At 33.4% G+C, this 17,791-nt stretch overlaps 2 protein-coding genes across 4 annotated transcripts; both read left to right on the top strand.

Annotated features, from left to right (window-relative positions):
* The first annotated feature begins 5,206 nt into the window (after nucleotides 1-5,206).
* LOC145629330 (chitin-inducible gibberellin-responsive protein 1-like) lies at nucleotides 5,207-9,500 on the top strand. 3 transcript variants are annotated; one of them, XM_081681907.1, is made up of 3 exons: nucleotides 5,207-5,398; nucleotides 6,204-6,327; nucleotides 7,396-9,500. In XM_081681907.1, exon 3 carries the CDS (start codon nucleotides 7,486-7,488, stop codon nucleotides 9,223-9,225), a length of 1,740 nt encoding a protein of 579 aa, XP_081538033.1. In that variant the 5' UTR covers nucleotides 5,207-5,398; nucleotides 6,204-6,327; nucleotides 7,396-7,485; the 3' UTR covers nucleotides 9,226-9,500. The 3 variants fall into 3 exon arrangements, with proteins under 3 accessions (XP_081538033.1, XP_081538032.1, XP_081538031.1); XM_081681906.1 differs by lacking the exon at nucleotides 6,204-6,327; XM_081681905.1 differs by lacking the exons at nucleotides 5,207-5,398; nucleotides 6,204-6,327 and adding an exon at nucleotides 7,085-7,129.
* Nucleotides 9,501-11,271: 1,771 nt separating this feature from the next.
* LOC145629331 (organic cation/carnitine transporter 4-like) lies at nucleotides 11,272-17,471 on the top strand. The gene is made up of 2 exons (XM_081681908.1): nucleotides 11,272-11,704; nucleotides 15,432-17,471. The coding sequence occupies exons 1-2, from the start codon at nucleotides 11,296-11,298 to the stop codon at nucleotides 16,622-16,624; spliced, it is 1,602 nt and encodes a 533-aa protein (XP_081538034.1). The 5' UTR covers nucleotides 11,272-11,295; the 3' UTR covers nucleotides 16,625-17,471.
* Nucleotides 17,472-17,791: the final 320 nt, after the last annotated feature.

Raw genomic sequence — 17,791 nt, 5'->3', positions numbered from 1 at the left:
AACAAATTCTACACGAGTGATCCATCTTTATCAGATGGGGTTAATAACACCAATAATCATAATCATAATCATAAAAAGTTGAAAATATTTTTAGATTTTAGCTCACCTTTTCTTCTCCTATTGCTATCATTTGAATATGAATTGAACGCAAGAACTTTCTTCTTGTTGAAGGTTTTTCAAATATCCAGATCGTGTTCACTTTTCGATTTCGCTTATATTTCACTTGTTTTCTTATCACTTTCTTTAGGAGAATTGGTTTTGACAAACGAAACCTTGGATTTAATTTGATAATTTTTTCAATTATTATGATTTATTCAAAATGAAGAGTCAAATGATAAGGATGGATAATAAATTAAAATTTATTATATGCCACGTGTTTAATTCTTTTAAAGCAATTACTCCATCTGTCTCCATTTTTTGCCCCATTGTAAATAATTAGATCAAACTTTGAAAACTTTAGCATAAATATCCATTAATCTATGAGTAATAATATAGTCAAGTATGGTCTTGTTGAATTCGTCTTATTGTACAATTTATTAATATCTACTTTAATTTTTATAAATTTTACGCATATGAAAATGGAGTTATATACGTTATAGAGGTGATCAAAATTCGGGTCGGGCTTAGCTTTATTAAAAAAACTCATGCTTAAACCCGTTAAAAAGTGTCGGGCCTATACGGGCTTTTCAAGCAAATCAGGCCGGGCTTGCGGGTTGGGCCATAGTTGATCACTTCTAATACGTTACAAGACACGTTTAGCAGTGGTGGATCCAAAAATATATATATACTTCATATAACAGGGTCAAAATTTATAGGGAAAAAAACCTAATTCCTTTTTCCATATTCAAGTGCGGTCAAAGGACCCACTTAGTTGTATGTCAATCCGTTTCTATATGTTAAAAATCGTAAAAATTCAAATGAGATAAAGAAATAGGGACAAAGGGAGTACATGTGTAATAGAATTTTCCATCTATTTTTCTCGCATCTCCACTCTTAGCTACACTCTCACATCAAAGTAGCAACAGTGTAACCCTTAAAATCACTTGTCTTGCCTTGTTGCATCACTAAATACCACGACATGAATACTCTCTCCATCGATCTCTTAAAGTTTGTCTCCATTTTTTTTAAAGATTGCCTCATATCATACATATACGGCCTCTTGGAGACCTCAACATAATTTATTATTTGCTAATTATAGAAAAGAAGATGCTATATGTAGCCATCAGCATTATGTATAAGAACCTAAAAGAAAAAAAATATTAAAGGGTGTTTGGCCTGTTCATTAAATTGGAATGGATTGATATGGAATTTCATATATATTAGAGAGGTAAGGATTATAAAACCCATACTATATATACTATGCATTTCATCAATAGAATAGATTGTGACTTTTAGGGGGGGAGAGATGAGTATGAGATTCCATGGTTATGAGGGAGAGTGAAAATCCCTTATATATGAGATTCTATTACTAAAAAACTCAACCAAACAAAAGACTAGATGAAATAAATTCTAATTCCATTCCAAATGATTCAACCAAACGACTCCTTAGTGAAATCTCTTCATTAATTACAATGATTTGCATGTGAATTTTTTCATACATTTCAAATTAATTCCAAATAAGGAAAGACATTTAATTTATTGCTTATTTGTTGTCATAAGGATTACATACATTAATACCCTTATAGAAAAAGGGGAAAAAAAAAATTATAGCCCGTCTTGGCATCTTGTGCACTGTAAAAAAAACAAAGCAACCCCTATAATGCTGACCGAGTAATTGTTAGCTTGTAACATTGACTGAGTAAACCCATAACACTGACGAAGTAACTCTTGTAACTACACTGACCGAGTAACCGCTATAATACTAACGAAGTAACCCCCATTATACCTGGTCACACTGTGTGGCCAGCTACATATAAGAATTTGTGCAAAAATAAATATTTTCAGCCTAAACAACTAAGAAAACTATAACTCTTGAAGAGATCAAAAAATGAAGGAAAGAAGACGTATGCTCTGTTCATTTCACTATATTTTTTTTTTGAAAAACTTCACCATATTTTTTTTTGTTGAATTGAAATTATTTTTATTAAATTGAAATTATTTTTATAAAACTGAAATTATTTCTGTTGAATTTAAATTATTTTTACTGAATTGAAATTAATTCTACTGACTAAAATTATTTTTACTAATTTTTATCATATTTATTCTTTAATGTTACTGATTTTTACTGAACTATCAAAATTATTTTTGAGCCTTGAACTATTAGTTGATGTTACAGTTATTCTAACAAATGCTCCTCAGTCACTTTTATGTGGATATGATTTCTCACAAATACAAATTTTATACATTTACCCTCATATCTTCACACTCTCAATATATTTATGTACTATCTCCGTTTCATAATTAGAAGCCCATTTTTCTTTATGGGCTTCTAATTATGAAACAAATGGAGTTATTGTATTATCTACTTCTAATACAACTATTTCTATTTATCAAAAAAAATTTTTTTGACGGGATTTATCATCAAAATTCTCCATATTATTAACATACCTCAAATAGTCAAATGTAAATATTCTCATTCATCAAAGTATTTACCTATTCTATCCCTAAAAAAAAAAAAGTATTTGCTTATTTCAAAAATTCAAAAAAAAAAAAAAAAACCCTTATTTTACATATTTCCAAAGTAATGCCCGCTTAAAAACCAATGTAACCTTAGAAGTGTGACGGATAGGGATGTAAATGAACCAAGCCGATCAATAAACTACTTGTGTTCGGGCTCGGTTGAAGCTCGTTCATGTACGTTTATTTAATAAATGAGCCGAGCTTGAACAAATTTTGAAGTTCGTTTAATAAATGAGCTTGAACACGAACATAGATATGCTCGTTCAGATAAGTTCATAAACAACTCGTTTATTTATGTTCAAGAACTACTCATTTATTTTTGTTCATGAATTATTGATTTATTGACAATTGTTGATTTAGTTATTAAATTTATAATTAAGATTCAATAATTATGCTTATTTTGAAATTTTCAAATATCAAAAGTACAAAACTCATTTATTGGAGAAGCTTGATTATTATTAAGTTCGTTCATGAAAGACTCGTTAAATAAACGAGTTGTTCACGAACCATTCTTGAATATATAGTGTACTAAATGTGCCGAGCTTGAACAAAAATTTAAGCTCGCTTGAAAGTTTGGGATCGAGCTCGAACTCGCCTAATTTAAATGAACATAAAATAAACAAGGTAATGCTCGGCTCGGCTCGGCTAGGCTCGGTTCCGCTATTTACACCCTTAGTGACCGAGTTAATATTTACATACTTGGGAATGCATTTATCAAACACCATGCGCCGAAATATTTAATTTGGTGGGTGATTTGCCGTATTAATAAATTGCTTAAGAAAAAGCTAAACCAAAAATGGATATATTTTTCTACCTTAAGTATGATTAATTAGTTCTTCAAAAAAAATTAGTTCATTATCAATTGTGGGGCCATACAAAAGGTAAGAGAAGAAAGGCAAAAGATTGGAAGGTGGGGTCCAACAAGACATGTTTAAGGGCTTGGCGCGTGCCACGTCAGGTCAAAGTCAAAGTTAAAGTGGGGTATCACCCTTCATACGTGGCATTCGATTATGAGATTTTAAAATGTTTAATAACACCCTGTGTTTTATCACGTGCATGACACGTGAATGGCAGCAGTCAAACACGGCAATGGCACCTGGTTTTCACATATGCTAGTGTGATGTAAATACTACGCGCTTAAGAAAGGCGCGTTAAATGTGGGAATGGGGAATTACGGGTATGAGATAACCTCATCCTTCACGTACGCTAATTTGTTATTTTGTAAATGGTTTATGAGTTGGATTGTTCAAAGTTGTAATTCGAGTAGGATTGGAGAATATTTGATGAAGTGGGGTTATAGTGTTATAATACAAAAAAAAGTTTTAACAAGTGTAAAGAGTATGTAATTATGTCAAACCTTTTTTTTAATAAAATTTTTTATTTTGACAATATGATTGTTATTAAAAGTGTGTATGATTGTACTTAGGGTCTGTTCTGATTTATCAAACCTAGCTAAATTTGAACTGATTGGAGCTGAATTGAACTGAACTGAAATGAATTGTATACGAGAGAAAGAAATTGTGAATTGAACATAACTGAACCGATTGGAGCCGAAGTGAACTTGAATGAAATTAATCTGAAGAGAACAGATCCTTAATTTAAGCTCCAATCACTTCAGTTCAATTCAACTTAGTTCAGTAAATGTAAACAGACCCTTAATTGATCTATTCCTAACTAGATTACTCATTTTTACTTTTAACTTTATTAATAATTTTATTTTATTTTATTTTATTTATTTATTTATTTTTTGACGGGAACTCTATTAATAAACTTTGAGAAATGATGTTGGCACACCCTATGTGAGAGCATAATTTTTATGTTCTTCTCACATAGACCTATGCCAATATCAATCAAGGATGTGCTTAAAATCAATTCCCATAAACTTTGTTTTAATAACGCTTATTTGTTGGGAATCGTATAATCCTTATTTTTCCAAAGTAGTATTGTAAATATTTTTTAAACTAGACTTAATTTAATCACAATTCATATATTAATACCATATTTTCTGATTGACCTGTTTTGATCGCAACCTAAACTAACATTTTTTAAAATCTTTGATAGCTATTAGCCATGTCGGGAAAGGATTGTTGGATTTATTAAATTACTTCAATATCATCACAATTTAATGTGACTAAAAAATTAACACATCACCAATTCAACTCCAACAAAATCAATCCCCATTCAACTTACTGTAATTAAAACGACCTATTCACCAACTCAAAATCAACACAATAACTATCAGCCGTACTATGAACAGATTCAAGTACCTAATTTCTCCAAGGAATCAACTTCAACTTATTAAAGTAAAAAAAGAAGATATTGAAACTAAAATAACCCTTAAAAACTAAAATAACCCTTAAAAACTAAAATAACCCCTTACTCACCCAAATTACCCATAAAAAAAGCATCACCCCAACCCAACTAAGGCGCGTGATATCCAAACACTTCCATTTGTTTTACTATAATTTATATTTTTGTAAGTATTTATTTAAATAAAAAAAGGAAAAAGAAAGGAAGGTGCTTGGATATATCTAGTGTAGTCTTAAACTCCCAACAACACTTCAAACTTCAAAACTTCAAACTTGAAACTCCAACGTGTGGTCGGCGGTCACATATTTCCTACCTTTCCTCCTCATATAAATATCCTTATTCTTCCATTTCTTCACATTTTTGAATCTTCTTCATTTCCCAACCAATCTTTCAAACTTTTTATTTAATTTTATTCTTAGTCAAATTCTTTCAACATCATTATTTGACCCTTGTATTCCTCCAATCTCAGGTACTACTACTTTTCTTTAATTTAATCTTTTTATTCATTTTTTTAGTTTAATAATGTTATTTTAGCTGTTCATGTTGGTTTAATTTTGCTGACCAAGATTATATAACCTGTATTTTTGTTTAATTTTGTAATATGGGTGTTGTTTATTTTGTTAATTGCATGGGAATTTCTTGTAAACATAGAATTTTTTTGATTTTAATTGAGCTTAATTTTTCGAACAGAGCATCTTCTGTGAATAAAGGTATCTTTTTTAGAAATTGAAACAGGGGTTAAGGAATCAAATTTTACCAAAAATGTTTGTTGTGTGAGATTTACACTTGTGGGTATTAATTTTTTTTCTTTATCCGGAATTTATAGTCACGTTAATAGTGTAATCTCACGAGTAATGCAAGTATGTGATAATAAAACAGTGTAATTTGAACTAGTAATGTCACAGCTAAATTCGGCGAATGGAGTTTGTGAATGTGTTATTCTTTGAATGTGTTTTGGGATACAATCCCTTGGCTTCTTGTTTAAAGGAAGAGTTAATTGAATTTTTTATGCTAAAAGTTGGATAAACGATTAGTCTAACATTTGATTTTAAAAGGGTTATTATTCAAATTGGATGAAATGTGTTCATACATCTTTTGTTTTTAGGGGGTGGGTGGGTGGGTGCGTTTGGTTAGACTGAAAAAATGAGGATTAATAAAATTAGTTATTGATTTATAAATTGCCACGAGTTTATCGTACCAGTAGACATTAGTTTAGTTGTAATTATTTTCTAATAGATATGTTAGGAAACTGATTATGAATCTTGAATTGTTAGTTGTTGTAATTGAGATGAGAGCTTCCTTGTCTTTGGTGGTTCGGGGCGAAATGAGGGATAATCGGAAAAAGAGAAGAAATTAAGGAGGAAGAGGGGAAAAAAGCACGATGTTCTTTCATGAGTGGTAAGAAATGATTCATAGTTGGTATCAATTTAAATGAAATAGTGGAAATGTTCAAGTTATGTTAATCATATCTATTAGGTTTCAAAGAGAGATCTCAGTAGGAAAGGTGATAGTTCATGAATGATTCTCGCCGTTTTTCCCCTTCAACTACTAGTCCATTACAGCATAACTGTTGGTGAGGATGGTTATGTACTCCGTAGAAGCTAAAGTGCTAATCTACCTCTTTTCTTCTTTCTAACATAAGTGTATTGGGAGGGGTTAAGATCTAAAACATAAAGTAAGACCATTGATCTAGTCTTTTCGTGAGTTTCCCGTCTATGTCAAGGTATGAACCATGGAGTGTAGGGACTTATTGGATGGTAATGAAGAGAATAACTCATATCCTTGTTTAGGAGAGCAATTGATGCTTTCTTATGCTTTTTACTTGGCCTTAGACCTGCCTTAAATGAAGCAGTTGTTCGGTTAGAATTCTGTAAGTTTCTTTTGTTGCAGTTTCTTGCTTTTGTATGTCTGTGGTTTTTAGGCAGCTGTATTAAATTTTCTTTAAAGATTTCATTTCTGATGTTTTAATAAATTTAAGTGGATGAATCTCAAGTGTAACTGCATAAAGCGTCAATTCGTCAATAAATCTGAAGTGTAGCTGACTAAGATATCAATAAGATTCTCTTGCTTGTAATTTAACACATCAAGTTCACGCCGATGTTGTGGTTTTGCTTCTGTGCATTTGTGGAGAGAAAATTATAGTTGTGACGGTTATGCATGTATTCCATACCTATCCTAGTTTCTCTTCTTTTTTACAATGGTACTGACTACTGAGCATGACTAATGAGTTAGTATGTGAACTATTATTGGTGTTAGCTCGATTTGTCTTGTCCTTTTCTTTATTCACAATTTCGCATAACTACTGTATTTGTTGAAGTTATTTTGCAATATTAACCTGTTTGTTTCATCAGAAAGCTTAGCATTTTTTATAATACAGTCTATTATTTCTTTGTTGAATGTTCAGTTTATGAGTTCTCAGTTTGGGTGTTTGCATTGCTTACCAACTGTAATGCTTTGTAATTACAGATCGGTATTGGAGCTCACAGGAAAATATTTTACCACAGGATTTCAATATTAACTGGTAATACAAAGAAGGGCTATAGCTTATGCTATAGCATGGACTCACACAAGATTGTGGGATACAATGTTACTGGTGCTGATTCGTCCTATATATCTTCTCAGCATACTTCTTCACCAATTCCAAACAGAATAATTGGACCGCTGAAGTTTAGTTTTAGAAACTCTCCAAGTTCACCATTCTCACCTCCCTTCGATTGTGATACTGTCACTGCATTGAGTGATAGCCGAGAGCAACACAGCTCGAGTGAGAGTCTCTCAGGAAAAAGCCCTTCTTGTAATTCATCCCTTGAAACTACCAGTTACTGTCAAAGGCTGAACTCAAGTCCTTCAGACGATTCCCATCAGACTGCTGTTCTGCGGACTTCTAGCGGGACTTTGTTTTCTCATAAAACAGATTATGAAGTGAACATCAGACATGTCTTACAGGAGCTAGAGACTGTTCTTATGGGTGATGAAGCAGTCGGAGGAGGAAGCCGACAACCCCAAATCCCAAGTCAGAGACTGGGGTCCTGGAACCGAGAGCCACAGGGTTCACTTGGGGCTCAAGCTCAGTCATCATCTGCTTCTGGGGAAAGAAGATCAGAGGAAGGAGGTCAGAGTGAGAAGCGCCACAAGGCTGTTGAAGAAGAAATCCAGCAACTTAAAATTCCGTCTGGTAATCTAAAAGAGTTGTTAATTGAATGTGCAAGGGCATTATCAGAAAACAGAATAGACGATTTTGAAAAATTAGTTGAACAAGCCAGGGGAGAGGTCTCGATCTCAGGACAGCCTATACAACGCCTTGGTGCTTATATGATTGAAGGGCTAGTAGCAAGGAGGCAATCATCAGGAAACAATATTTACCGGGCTCTTAGGTGTAAAGAGCCTCTTGGAAAGGATCTGCTTTCTTACATGCACATCCTTTATGAAATGTGTCCTTACTTGAAGTTCGGCTACATGGCTGCCAATGGAGCTATAGCGGAAGCATGCAGGAACGAAAATCGTATACATATTGTAGATTTCCAGATAGCTCAAGGAACCCAATGGTTGACTCTCTTGCAAGCTCTTGCTGCAAGACCTGGTGGGGCACCGTATGTGCGAATTACAGGCATTGATGATCCCGTTTCTCAGTATGCTCGAGGGGCTAGCTTGGAGGCAGTGGGGAAACGTTTAGCAGCTCTCTCCGAAAAGTATAAAATACCAGTTGAGTTTCATGCTGTACCAGTTTTTCTTCCTGATGTCACAAGGGAAATGCTCGACGTGAGGCCTGGAGAAGCTTTAGCAGTGAATTTCCCTTTACAACTCCACCACACACCTGACGAGAGTGTTGATGTGAACAACCCGAGGGATGGTCTCCTAAGAATGGTGAAATCACTAGCTCCTAAGGTAACCACTTTAGTCGAGCAAGAGTCGAATACCAATACTACCCCTTTCCTGACAAGGTTCACAGAAGCACTAAATTACTACTCAGCAATGTTTGAGTCTATTGATGTGACTATGCCTCGAGATAGGAAGGAACGAATCAGTGTGGAGCAACACTGCTTGGCCAAGGACATTGTCAATGTCATAGCTTGTGAGGGAAAGGAAAGAGTAGAGCGTCATGAGCTTTTTGGGAAATGGAAGTCCAGATTTACAATGGCCGGGTTCCAGCAATACCCCTTGAGCTCATACGTAAACTCCGTGATAAGAGGACTACTTCGGTGTTACTCAGAACACTATACATTGGTAGAGAAAGACGGCGCTATGCTATTAGGTTGGAAAGACAGGATGTTGATATCGGCTTCAGCTTGGCATTGATCATACAGATAGGAAGAAATACAGAATCAAGAGACAGAAGTTAAAAGTAACTGATGAAATTTATTCTTTTTTCTCTAGAATTCTTTTTGCTTAGCAATGACGACGAATTTCTGTATGAGATAGTATGAACTTCTCACCATTGTTGTTTTATGTAGAGATGTTCAATATTGTATTTACAGTGTGATGCAGGGTATTAATGTTTAGGACTAACATATTTGAGTTAATAGTTTGTTGTATAATAGGCTACAGTTTATTTTAATCCCTGCTTTTTTTTTATATATTTTTTATCTTTCAGTTACTTTCACATACAGAAGGTTTTTTTTTTAAGTACTTCTGAGATATGAAATAAAGCTCCATTTACATGAATGTAACTCTATAATCCGTCATCCAGAAGCTTTGTAACGTCTACCCTTCGAATCCTACATTATGAAAAGTAATGCTCGATTTGGAATAAGTCCGTATACTATTTTTGAATGTTTAAAAAAAGTTGTCGCATTTTAGAAAATAAGCTATGGCCTGTAAGAATTGTAACTACTGTTTTAGACGAAATCCCACATGAAAATTGGATTCTTGAACCCAAAATGTATTTGTAACAAATAACAAATAGATCATTGATGACTCTAATAGTGTTATGTATGTAAGTGCTTGCAGAAGCAAAATGGATCTATTGTGCCTTGCTCGTGTCAATGTGTCATACGATGGAATTGTAACCAACATGAAGCAAACAGCAAAACAGGAGTTTTGTCAAAATAGGACATGATCATTTACCGATTTTTGTGTAAGGCTATGTTCTATTAGTCCCGAACTCAATAAAAAAACCTAAGCAAATATCAAAGACCTAAGGGCACAATTTACTTAACTAATTTGTACTCCATGTGAATTTATTGTAACTTATTTTAATTTGTAGTTTAAGTTGAATTTAGGTAATATCCGAGCTTATTTTTCTTAAAGTGAACTTATTGGAATTTATCAACCTTTATTTATTTATTTATGTAAACTATTTTAAATGAAATATCGGGCCTTAAACCTATTCTTCCTACGTTAAAAGAAATATTGGGCCTAAAGGGAAATAATTTTAGTTCACAAGCCTTCACAAAATTGGTAAGATTGAATCAATAAATTCATTCTCTAAAAAAAAAAAAAAAATCAATAAATTCAATGTGGTATAAAAGGAAAGAGAGCAAAACATTGTACACATATCCTAGACATATCCTAATAGATCCACAAAATTAGGGAAAAAAATCAAATAAAATCATTTATTACATCCACCTATTATTGATATTGAATACTAAGTACTATGAATCTCAACTTCAGCCTAAACATGTTGTATTATTGCCCTCAAACACTTATTATGAACTCCAAATAAACCACATTTAAATGAATTAAAATCATCGGATTGACAACAACTCTATTCGTTTAGAATTAAAACTACCCTATAGAATATTTTGCTTAAATAGGAAAAAAAAAAACCAATTAAACTCCTCCCAATATGGTTTCAAAAAAAAAAAAAAAAAAAAAAAAAAAAAAATCAACTCCTCCCTATGTTTTTATATGATAACAAATTTCACTCTTGGCACAAATTCAAATTCAGCATAGGTATATTAGAGTACTTATTATTCGAAGATAATTGTGAGTTAAATTACACAAATCAAACAAGATATTATTTTCATTCAAATAAAATTATCAATTAAAAACTTAGAATAAAATCAAGAGTCTAGGACTCTAGGATCATCTATTTCCTTTCAGTAAAAAAAAAAAAGATAATCTATTTCCTTTAAAATTTTCTTAAAAAATAAAAATAAAAAAATAAAAATCTATTTCCTATAAAATCACGATCTTCCTACGATTATTGATTATTGAGGGACACCCAGTCAGCTCACAGCACACCCCATTATCACGTGACACATCCCTTTTCTAAATTATTATTATTATTAATTAAAAATAAAATAAAATGCATAAATCAGATTTTCTGTTTTCCTAATTCAGTACAAATTTGAGACAAAGCCTTTATAAATAAGCAAGAAATATTCACAAAACATAACCCATAAAAAAACCCCATATAATTCAACAATGCCTTCTCAAACCCCCGAGGTACTCGGGGATCTCCAACAGCCGTTGATTCTCCCAGCCAATGGGAAATCCAACGTCCCAGAGAAGCTCACCATTGATGAGATGCTTCTCAAGTATTGCGGCGAGTTCGGAAGGTGGCAGCTAAGACATTTCGTTCTAACAAGTTTAGCTTGGGCGTTAGAGGCCTTTCATACTATGGTTATGATCTTCGCTGACCGCGAGCCGCGGTGGTGGTGCACCGGGCCGGGCTGCAGCCCGGCCCAGGCCCAGGTTTGTGGGCTGCCATCGGGCTCGTGGGATTGGGTCGATGGGCCCGGTAGCTCCACGGTGGCCGAGTGGGGGTTGGTGTGTAGTGAGAAGTATAAGGTTGGATTGGTGCAATCTTTGTTCTTCTTCGGCTGCATGATAGGTACACATAATGTTATTCTCCTTATCTTTCGTTGTTTTAGTTCTATCTTATTTTGATATCAAATTTAAGTATTTGGAGATAAAATTAATCCGTTTTTAAATAATTGCAACGCTAATAATGATAGATTTTCTAGAGTAATTAATTTGATTCTTTCTTTAAATTATTGTTACTTCCGTTTTTCTAGATTCTGCCGACTTATTATATTTGCTTAGTCAAAATTACATAATTGTTTAGTCAAAATTACATGATTGTAGCTGTTTTTTGACGTTAAAGTTTTAAAAAGATATTTGATTTTGTAGAATTCGTTTCATATATGAATTTCGAGGATGTAAATTTTTTCTTAACGAATTTTTAGTAATGGTGCATATGTATAATTGATGATCGTTAAAGATGTAAATTAGAAACGACTGTTCAAATGCAAATTACTACTTGACTAGATCTCATCAAAATAGTAGGAGTAATTTTAAGAACCATTATGAAATAAATCATGCTACTACTGATAATTAGTTTATTTTAATTTCTTAAGATCAGAAATAAGCACTATCAAATACTCATAATTGAGTCATATCACATTAGAATGTTTGTGTATTGCTTATTTTGAGGGTTACCAAAACAGAATAAGGTTTTTTACGTAATTGTTGGTCCTAGGGTGATATTAAATATTAATTATTAATTGCTGTTCACAAAACTACATACGGAGTATATAAATTATAAATAAATTATATTATCGAACAATAATTTGTATAAGAGAATATGATTTGATTAATGATCTTGTTGTTTTTGCCTAGCAGAATCTAGCTAATAAATTTAAGGGTAATGCTATAAATAGCCCTTAGGGCTATATATAAGCATTGAATTTACTCTTGGAAAATGTATAAAGTTAGGAATTCATGACAAAAACACGCGCAAATCGGTATAATTAGTGTACTTTTGTCATGATTTTCTAAATTTAAACAATTTTCAAGAGTAAATTAAATACTTATATGTAGCTCTTAGGGCTATGTATACCATTTTCCTAAATTTAATTAAGGTAGATTTTAGTCCTAATCGAAAATTTTGAAGGCTTATTGTTTGCACTCCTTGTGATCGACCTCACTACGGCCTTTTATAATCTTTTTATAAATTAAGTACAACCCATGTGCTAATGTGTATTTTAATAGCTTAATCCTTGTTTTAATAGGTCTTTCCAGAATGAATTTATGCTACAAGTAGAAAGGGTTAGGTTAAATTAATTAAAGCAAATGTCAAATTGACTTATTTAGTGATTAAATTAATTAATCCGTGAAATAACATTTTGTTTGTTTGAGCCACCATTAAAGCAAATGTCACTAGAATTACAAATATTACTGGTCAAAACTGTTTAACTCTTTACTCTTTCAGCCCCTAACATAGAATATTCCATTAGTATGTTTTGTTTTTTAAAGGAAAAAATATGCTTGGTTTGGATATATGAATAAGTAATCATCCAAAGTTATAAAGATGCTACCAATTAAACTTAAGCATATTCCTTTGTACCTTAAAATTCCATTGTTTTGCAAGTTGGACATGTTGGCATGAACACTTTGTTGTGCTTGCTAATTCTATGAAGTCAATTTCAACACGCTCAAAACTATGGGACCGAGTGAAAATGTTGGTTTTTATGAAGTCAATTGGTTTTTTGAGTGCTTAACTTTAAAATTGCTAATTCTATTGTTTTAGTTTGGTGATATATTAACAATGTCAGATGATAGATCCACATGATGCACGTTTTACAAAAAAGCATGTTCTTTTAGATAAGCAATAGTGATAGTCTTGCTAATTGGAATTATTACATATGTCAACTTCTCATTTTATTACCCGTATATGTGTTATCCCATGTGTTTCAAGTTCATTGCAATTGAAAAAAAAAAAAACAAACCAATTTGGTGGACACGTAATTTTAATAATTGCATGAAGACCAAAGAGGCAACCAGACAATCTATGAGGTTATAACTTTTAAGTGGTTCAATGTATGAGAGTAAAAACTATACAAAAATTGGTACTGGTATAACAATGTTATTTGAATTGATATAAAGTTGTGCAACTTAGATAAATGATAGAGAGGAATAAGAAAATAATACAAGGTTTTCTTCTTTATTTATTTATTTGTTTTAGAAAATGTAACAATAATTCTAAAACCAATAATAAAAAAGAGAGAAAATGTAGGGATTGACATGAAACGAAGTGACTCCAAATTTTCAAGATGATGAGAATTAGATAAGTAGCAAACTGGTTGAGTTATGGTGGATTGGTTGTAAAAAACACACGTCAATGTACGTTACTTTGTTATATTGACGGGTGTGACGAAATGAACGTCTTCACTCTTCAGTCATAAAGAGATAGATAGATATTGGTCTTACGGTCATAAATCTTTTTGTTTTTCGTTTTTTGTTTTTTTAAGTGATATTATGTAGTAGATTTATTCGGATTAAGGGCTAAATTTTGGATGATTTGATCTCTACTTGTTTGTTACTTTAAGTGATGCTGTTAGAGATATGATTTGATATCTCTAACAGATGCTCTTTTTGAGTCTTATTTTGACGGTTTTTTTTTTTTAATTATTAAAATGACGAATCATTTGGTTAGTTTTTGTAGTAATCACAAGATTTGGAGGTTTTGAATGATTACGGCTGCCTGCTAGTGGTTTATTATTTTTAACTGCATCTAGCTAGCCACTCCTGCTAATAGTAGGAATTTGTATTTATTAAGGTGGTCACAAGTTGTACCAATTGCATGACTCATGTCTTGTACTAATCAACTAATGTACTATACCTTAAATAACACCTTATCCTAAACAACATGGAGTACAAAAGTATATTCGAATCAAGATTATTCCATACATTGCCAACATTATTGACTCAATTGATTTTTTGAGGAAAAAAATTCACTTTTGTTGGGTTTAATTTAGGCTAGTTGGTAGGTTTTGATCATTTGGCATTACTCATATTATTTCATTTTCTAGTAAATTAATATTCCTTCAAAAATATATGAGACTATGAAGAGAAGTGACAAATACATTAGGCTCAAATTATATTCATTTCCTATGCGTTATGTTTAAGTTTAAGTTAGATCGATCTATTAAACAAGTCAAGACATTCAATAAAGATATGTAAGAATTTTTTGGATTGGTTCAATTAATATAAATTAGAATTTTGTTGTCTTTTTTGATTGGATCTAGATCAGACAATTTCGATAAGGCTAGTATAGCCGAATAAGGTTTAAGTTAGCCTTAGCTAGATCTAAGTTTGATTGTCGTGAATTGAAACTACAATTATAAATTGTAAATTATTTTATAAAATAAGTACTAGTATAAGTTAGAGGCCAATCAAGTGGGTTATAGTTTTCCTTGTTCAATAAGCGGTCCATCACATGCTAATTAACTTGTTAGGCTGTTACTTCGTACCATTGATTGATTACCTATTGTTGGTTTGTGCTTCCTTTGTTGGCCTTTGTCTGCTTGCTAAATCTTCACTTAAGTGGCTTTGGGTTTGGAAACTAGCTAGTGGCTACATACCAACCTCGTTTGTGTTAATACTCGAGTCCAAAATTAACATGTTAAATGAGTGTAACGTTAATAGTGTAAATTGAACTAGGAATTAATAATATGTTACCCGTACCATATGTTAGACAACTACTTAATTTGTTACGTAGTGGCGTACATGTTCAATCTTATATTATGAAGTACTCTTCTAATTCTATTAATCTACAGGAGCAGGAGTATTTGGTCATCTCTCGGATTCATCTCTAGGAAGAAAAGGCTCACTAACCATAATATGCCTATTTAACGGGATCCTCGGTTGCTTGACCGCGCTCTCTCCAAATTACGTCGTGTACACCCTCCTCCGGTTCTTGAGTGGCCTTAGCACCGGCGGGGTGGGCATGTGTGCATTTGTCCTAGCGACCGAGCCTATAGGACCAAGTAAACGTGGTGTTGCCGGTATGTCCACCTTCTATTTCTTCTCAACCGGTATTGCTCTCCTCTCCGGAGTTGCCTACATGTTCCCATCATGGCGATCCCTCTATGTTGCATCCTCGATACCTTCCATCGTGTTCATCACAATCGTTATCCCTTTCCTCTCAGAGTCTCCTAGGTGGTACCTTGTACGAGGTAAAACCAAGGAAGCAATGGAAGTCATGCGTCAAATGGCACATTCTAATGGCCGGATTATCCCAAAAGGCGTCGAGCTTACCCTTGATGATAATGCTAACAAGAACAATGATGTTGAAATTCTTAAAGAGGATTCATTTCTTGAAGAAAATGAGGCAATGAAGGGCTCTTTAATAGATGTCCTAAAGTCACCCATCACAAGAGTACGCCTTTACTTAGCCTTTATGATCAACTTTTGTTGCGCGGTTGTGTACTATGGACTTAGCCTAAATGTGGTCAATCTCGACACCAACCTCTACCTCAATGTACTTCTCAACGCGGTTGCTGAAATGCCTGCCTTCACATTAACCGCGATTATGTTGGATAGGTTTGGAAGGAAGCCACTTACAATAGGAACAATGTGGTTTAGTGGGGTGTTCTGCTTGTTAGGGAGTTTGATGAAGAGCTATGGAATATGGAAGAATATACGTATGATAAGTGGTATATTAGGGATTTTTGGTATGGCAGGAACATATAATTTGTTGTTTATTTACACCGTAGAGTTGTTCCCCACGGTTGTACGTAATGCTGCCCTAGGATGTGTTACACAAGCGTCTCATATGGGGGCGATTTTAGCCCCTCTTGTGGTGGTGATGGGTAGCACGTATCCCTTCATCGTGTTTTCGGTTTGTGGAATCGTTGGTGGTTTGCTAGGATTTTTTTTGCCTGAGACGTTGAATCGGCCTTTGTATGATACCATGGTTGGTATGGAGGAGGGAGAACTAGAGAAGCCAGATTTTGAGCCATTGATATAATTTTTAGCAACTTAAATTATACGAGGGAGCCCCATTCCTCATGGTGAGAAACAATTTCGTTTCTCACAATGGCATTTTGGAAATTTTTTACAAGTTTATCACTTATTGAGCTGTTGAGCGGGATTTTGTGGGGACAGCCTATGTGGCAATGTTGTTACCCAGTTAACAATTTCACACCTCTCATCTTTTTTCAAACGAATTATACATGATCACTTAACTAAACTTAATTTATAGCGGAGGTCTGTGATTCGAACTTGAATAAACGGAGGTATGCGATTTAACCCCAAGAACACTACAGCAATTCGTTCAAACCGAGGTAAGTGAGATCGATCTTTGGGAGCCATTAATCATTGTCATAGGTCGTGTTGGTATGAATTCCTAGTCATACAACCAATTTTCAAAAATTAACAGAAAATCAATCAACACATTTTCAGAGAACAAAACTGCAAACCATTTTCAGAAATTAAACAAAATGAATGAGCCATTCTGAGCAACCTCAAACCCATTTTTACAGAGGGATTCTCCATGATCAAGTCCATGTTCCTTCAAAATTTGTTAAACTTCTTCTATTCGGTTGCCTAAAGGTATTGATGGTGGTGGCGGCATCAGATGGGGCTGTGGTTGTGGTAGCGGCTGTGATTGTGTTAGAGATATCGGAAAATATATGTGTGATATATTTTCCGTAGATATCATTTAAGAGAATAATATATTTAGGATATTTATGTTAAGATATTATTTTGAGAATATATCTAAGGGTTTATGGTTATGTTAGTATATCTTTAGGAATATTGTTTCCTATCTTATGAGGTAGGTTTTGTATAAATACTCTACCTATCGAATAATAATAATGAAGCTATTCATTCTCTCTTCTCCCTAATTTAGCAGATTGCGATTGCGGCTGTATACTGTACCATAAACTCTTGTTGAGTATGTGGTCGGAAAATAATACCCCTTTGCTTTGGCGCCCTTTCTTCACCACCATCATTATCTTCCTGAGTATTACTTTTTCTCTTACGCCTTGTTTGATCAAGCGTCGGCGCCCTCGGCGGTTTTCCATGATCATTAGACATTATGATGTTCAAGGGAGAATAGAGGGTGTACTTTCTTGGAAATCTTGAATGTTATTATGTTAGGAATTAAAGAAATGAAGAGAAGTTATAAGCAACA

Source organism: Chenopodium album, chromosome 4 (genome assembly GCF_948465745.1).
Source record: "Chenopodium album chromosome 4, dcCheAlbu1.1, whole genome shotgun sequence".
Lineage (NCBI taxonomy): Eukaryota > Viridiplantae > Streptophyta > Magnoliopsida > Caryophyllales > Amaranthaceae > Chenopodium > Chenopodium album.
The sequence above is the reverse complement of the archived record's forward strand: the minus strand, read 5'-3'. Positions and strand labels throughout refer to the sequence as shown.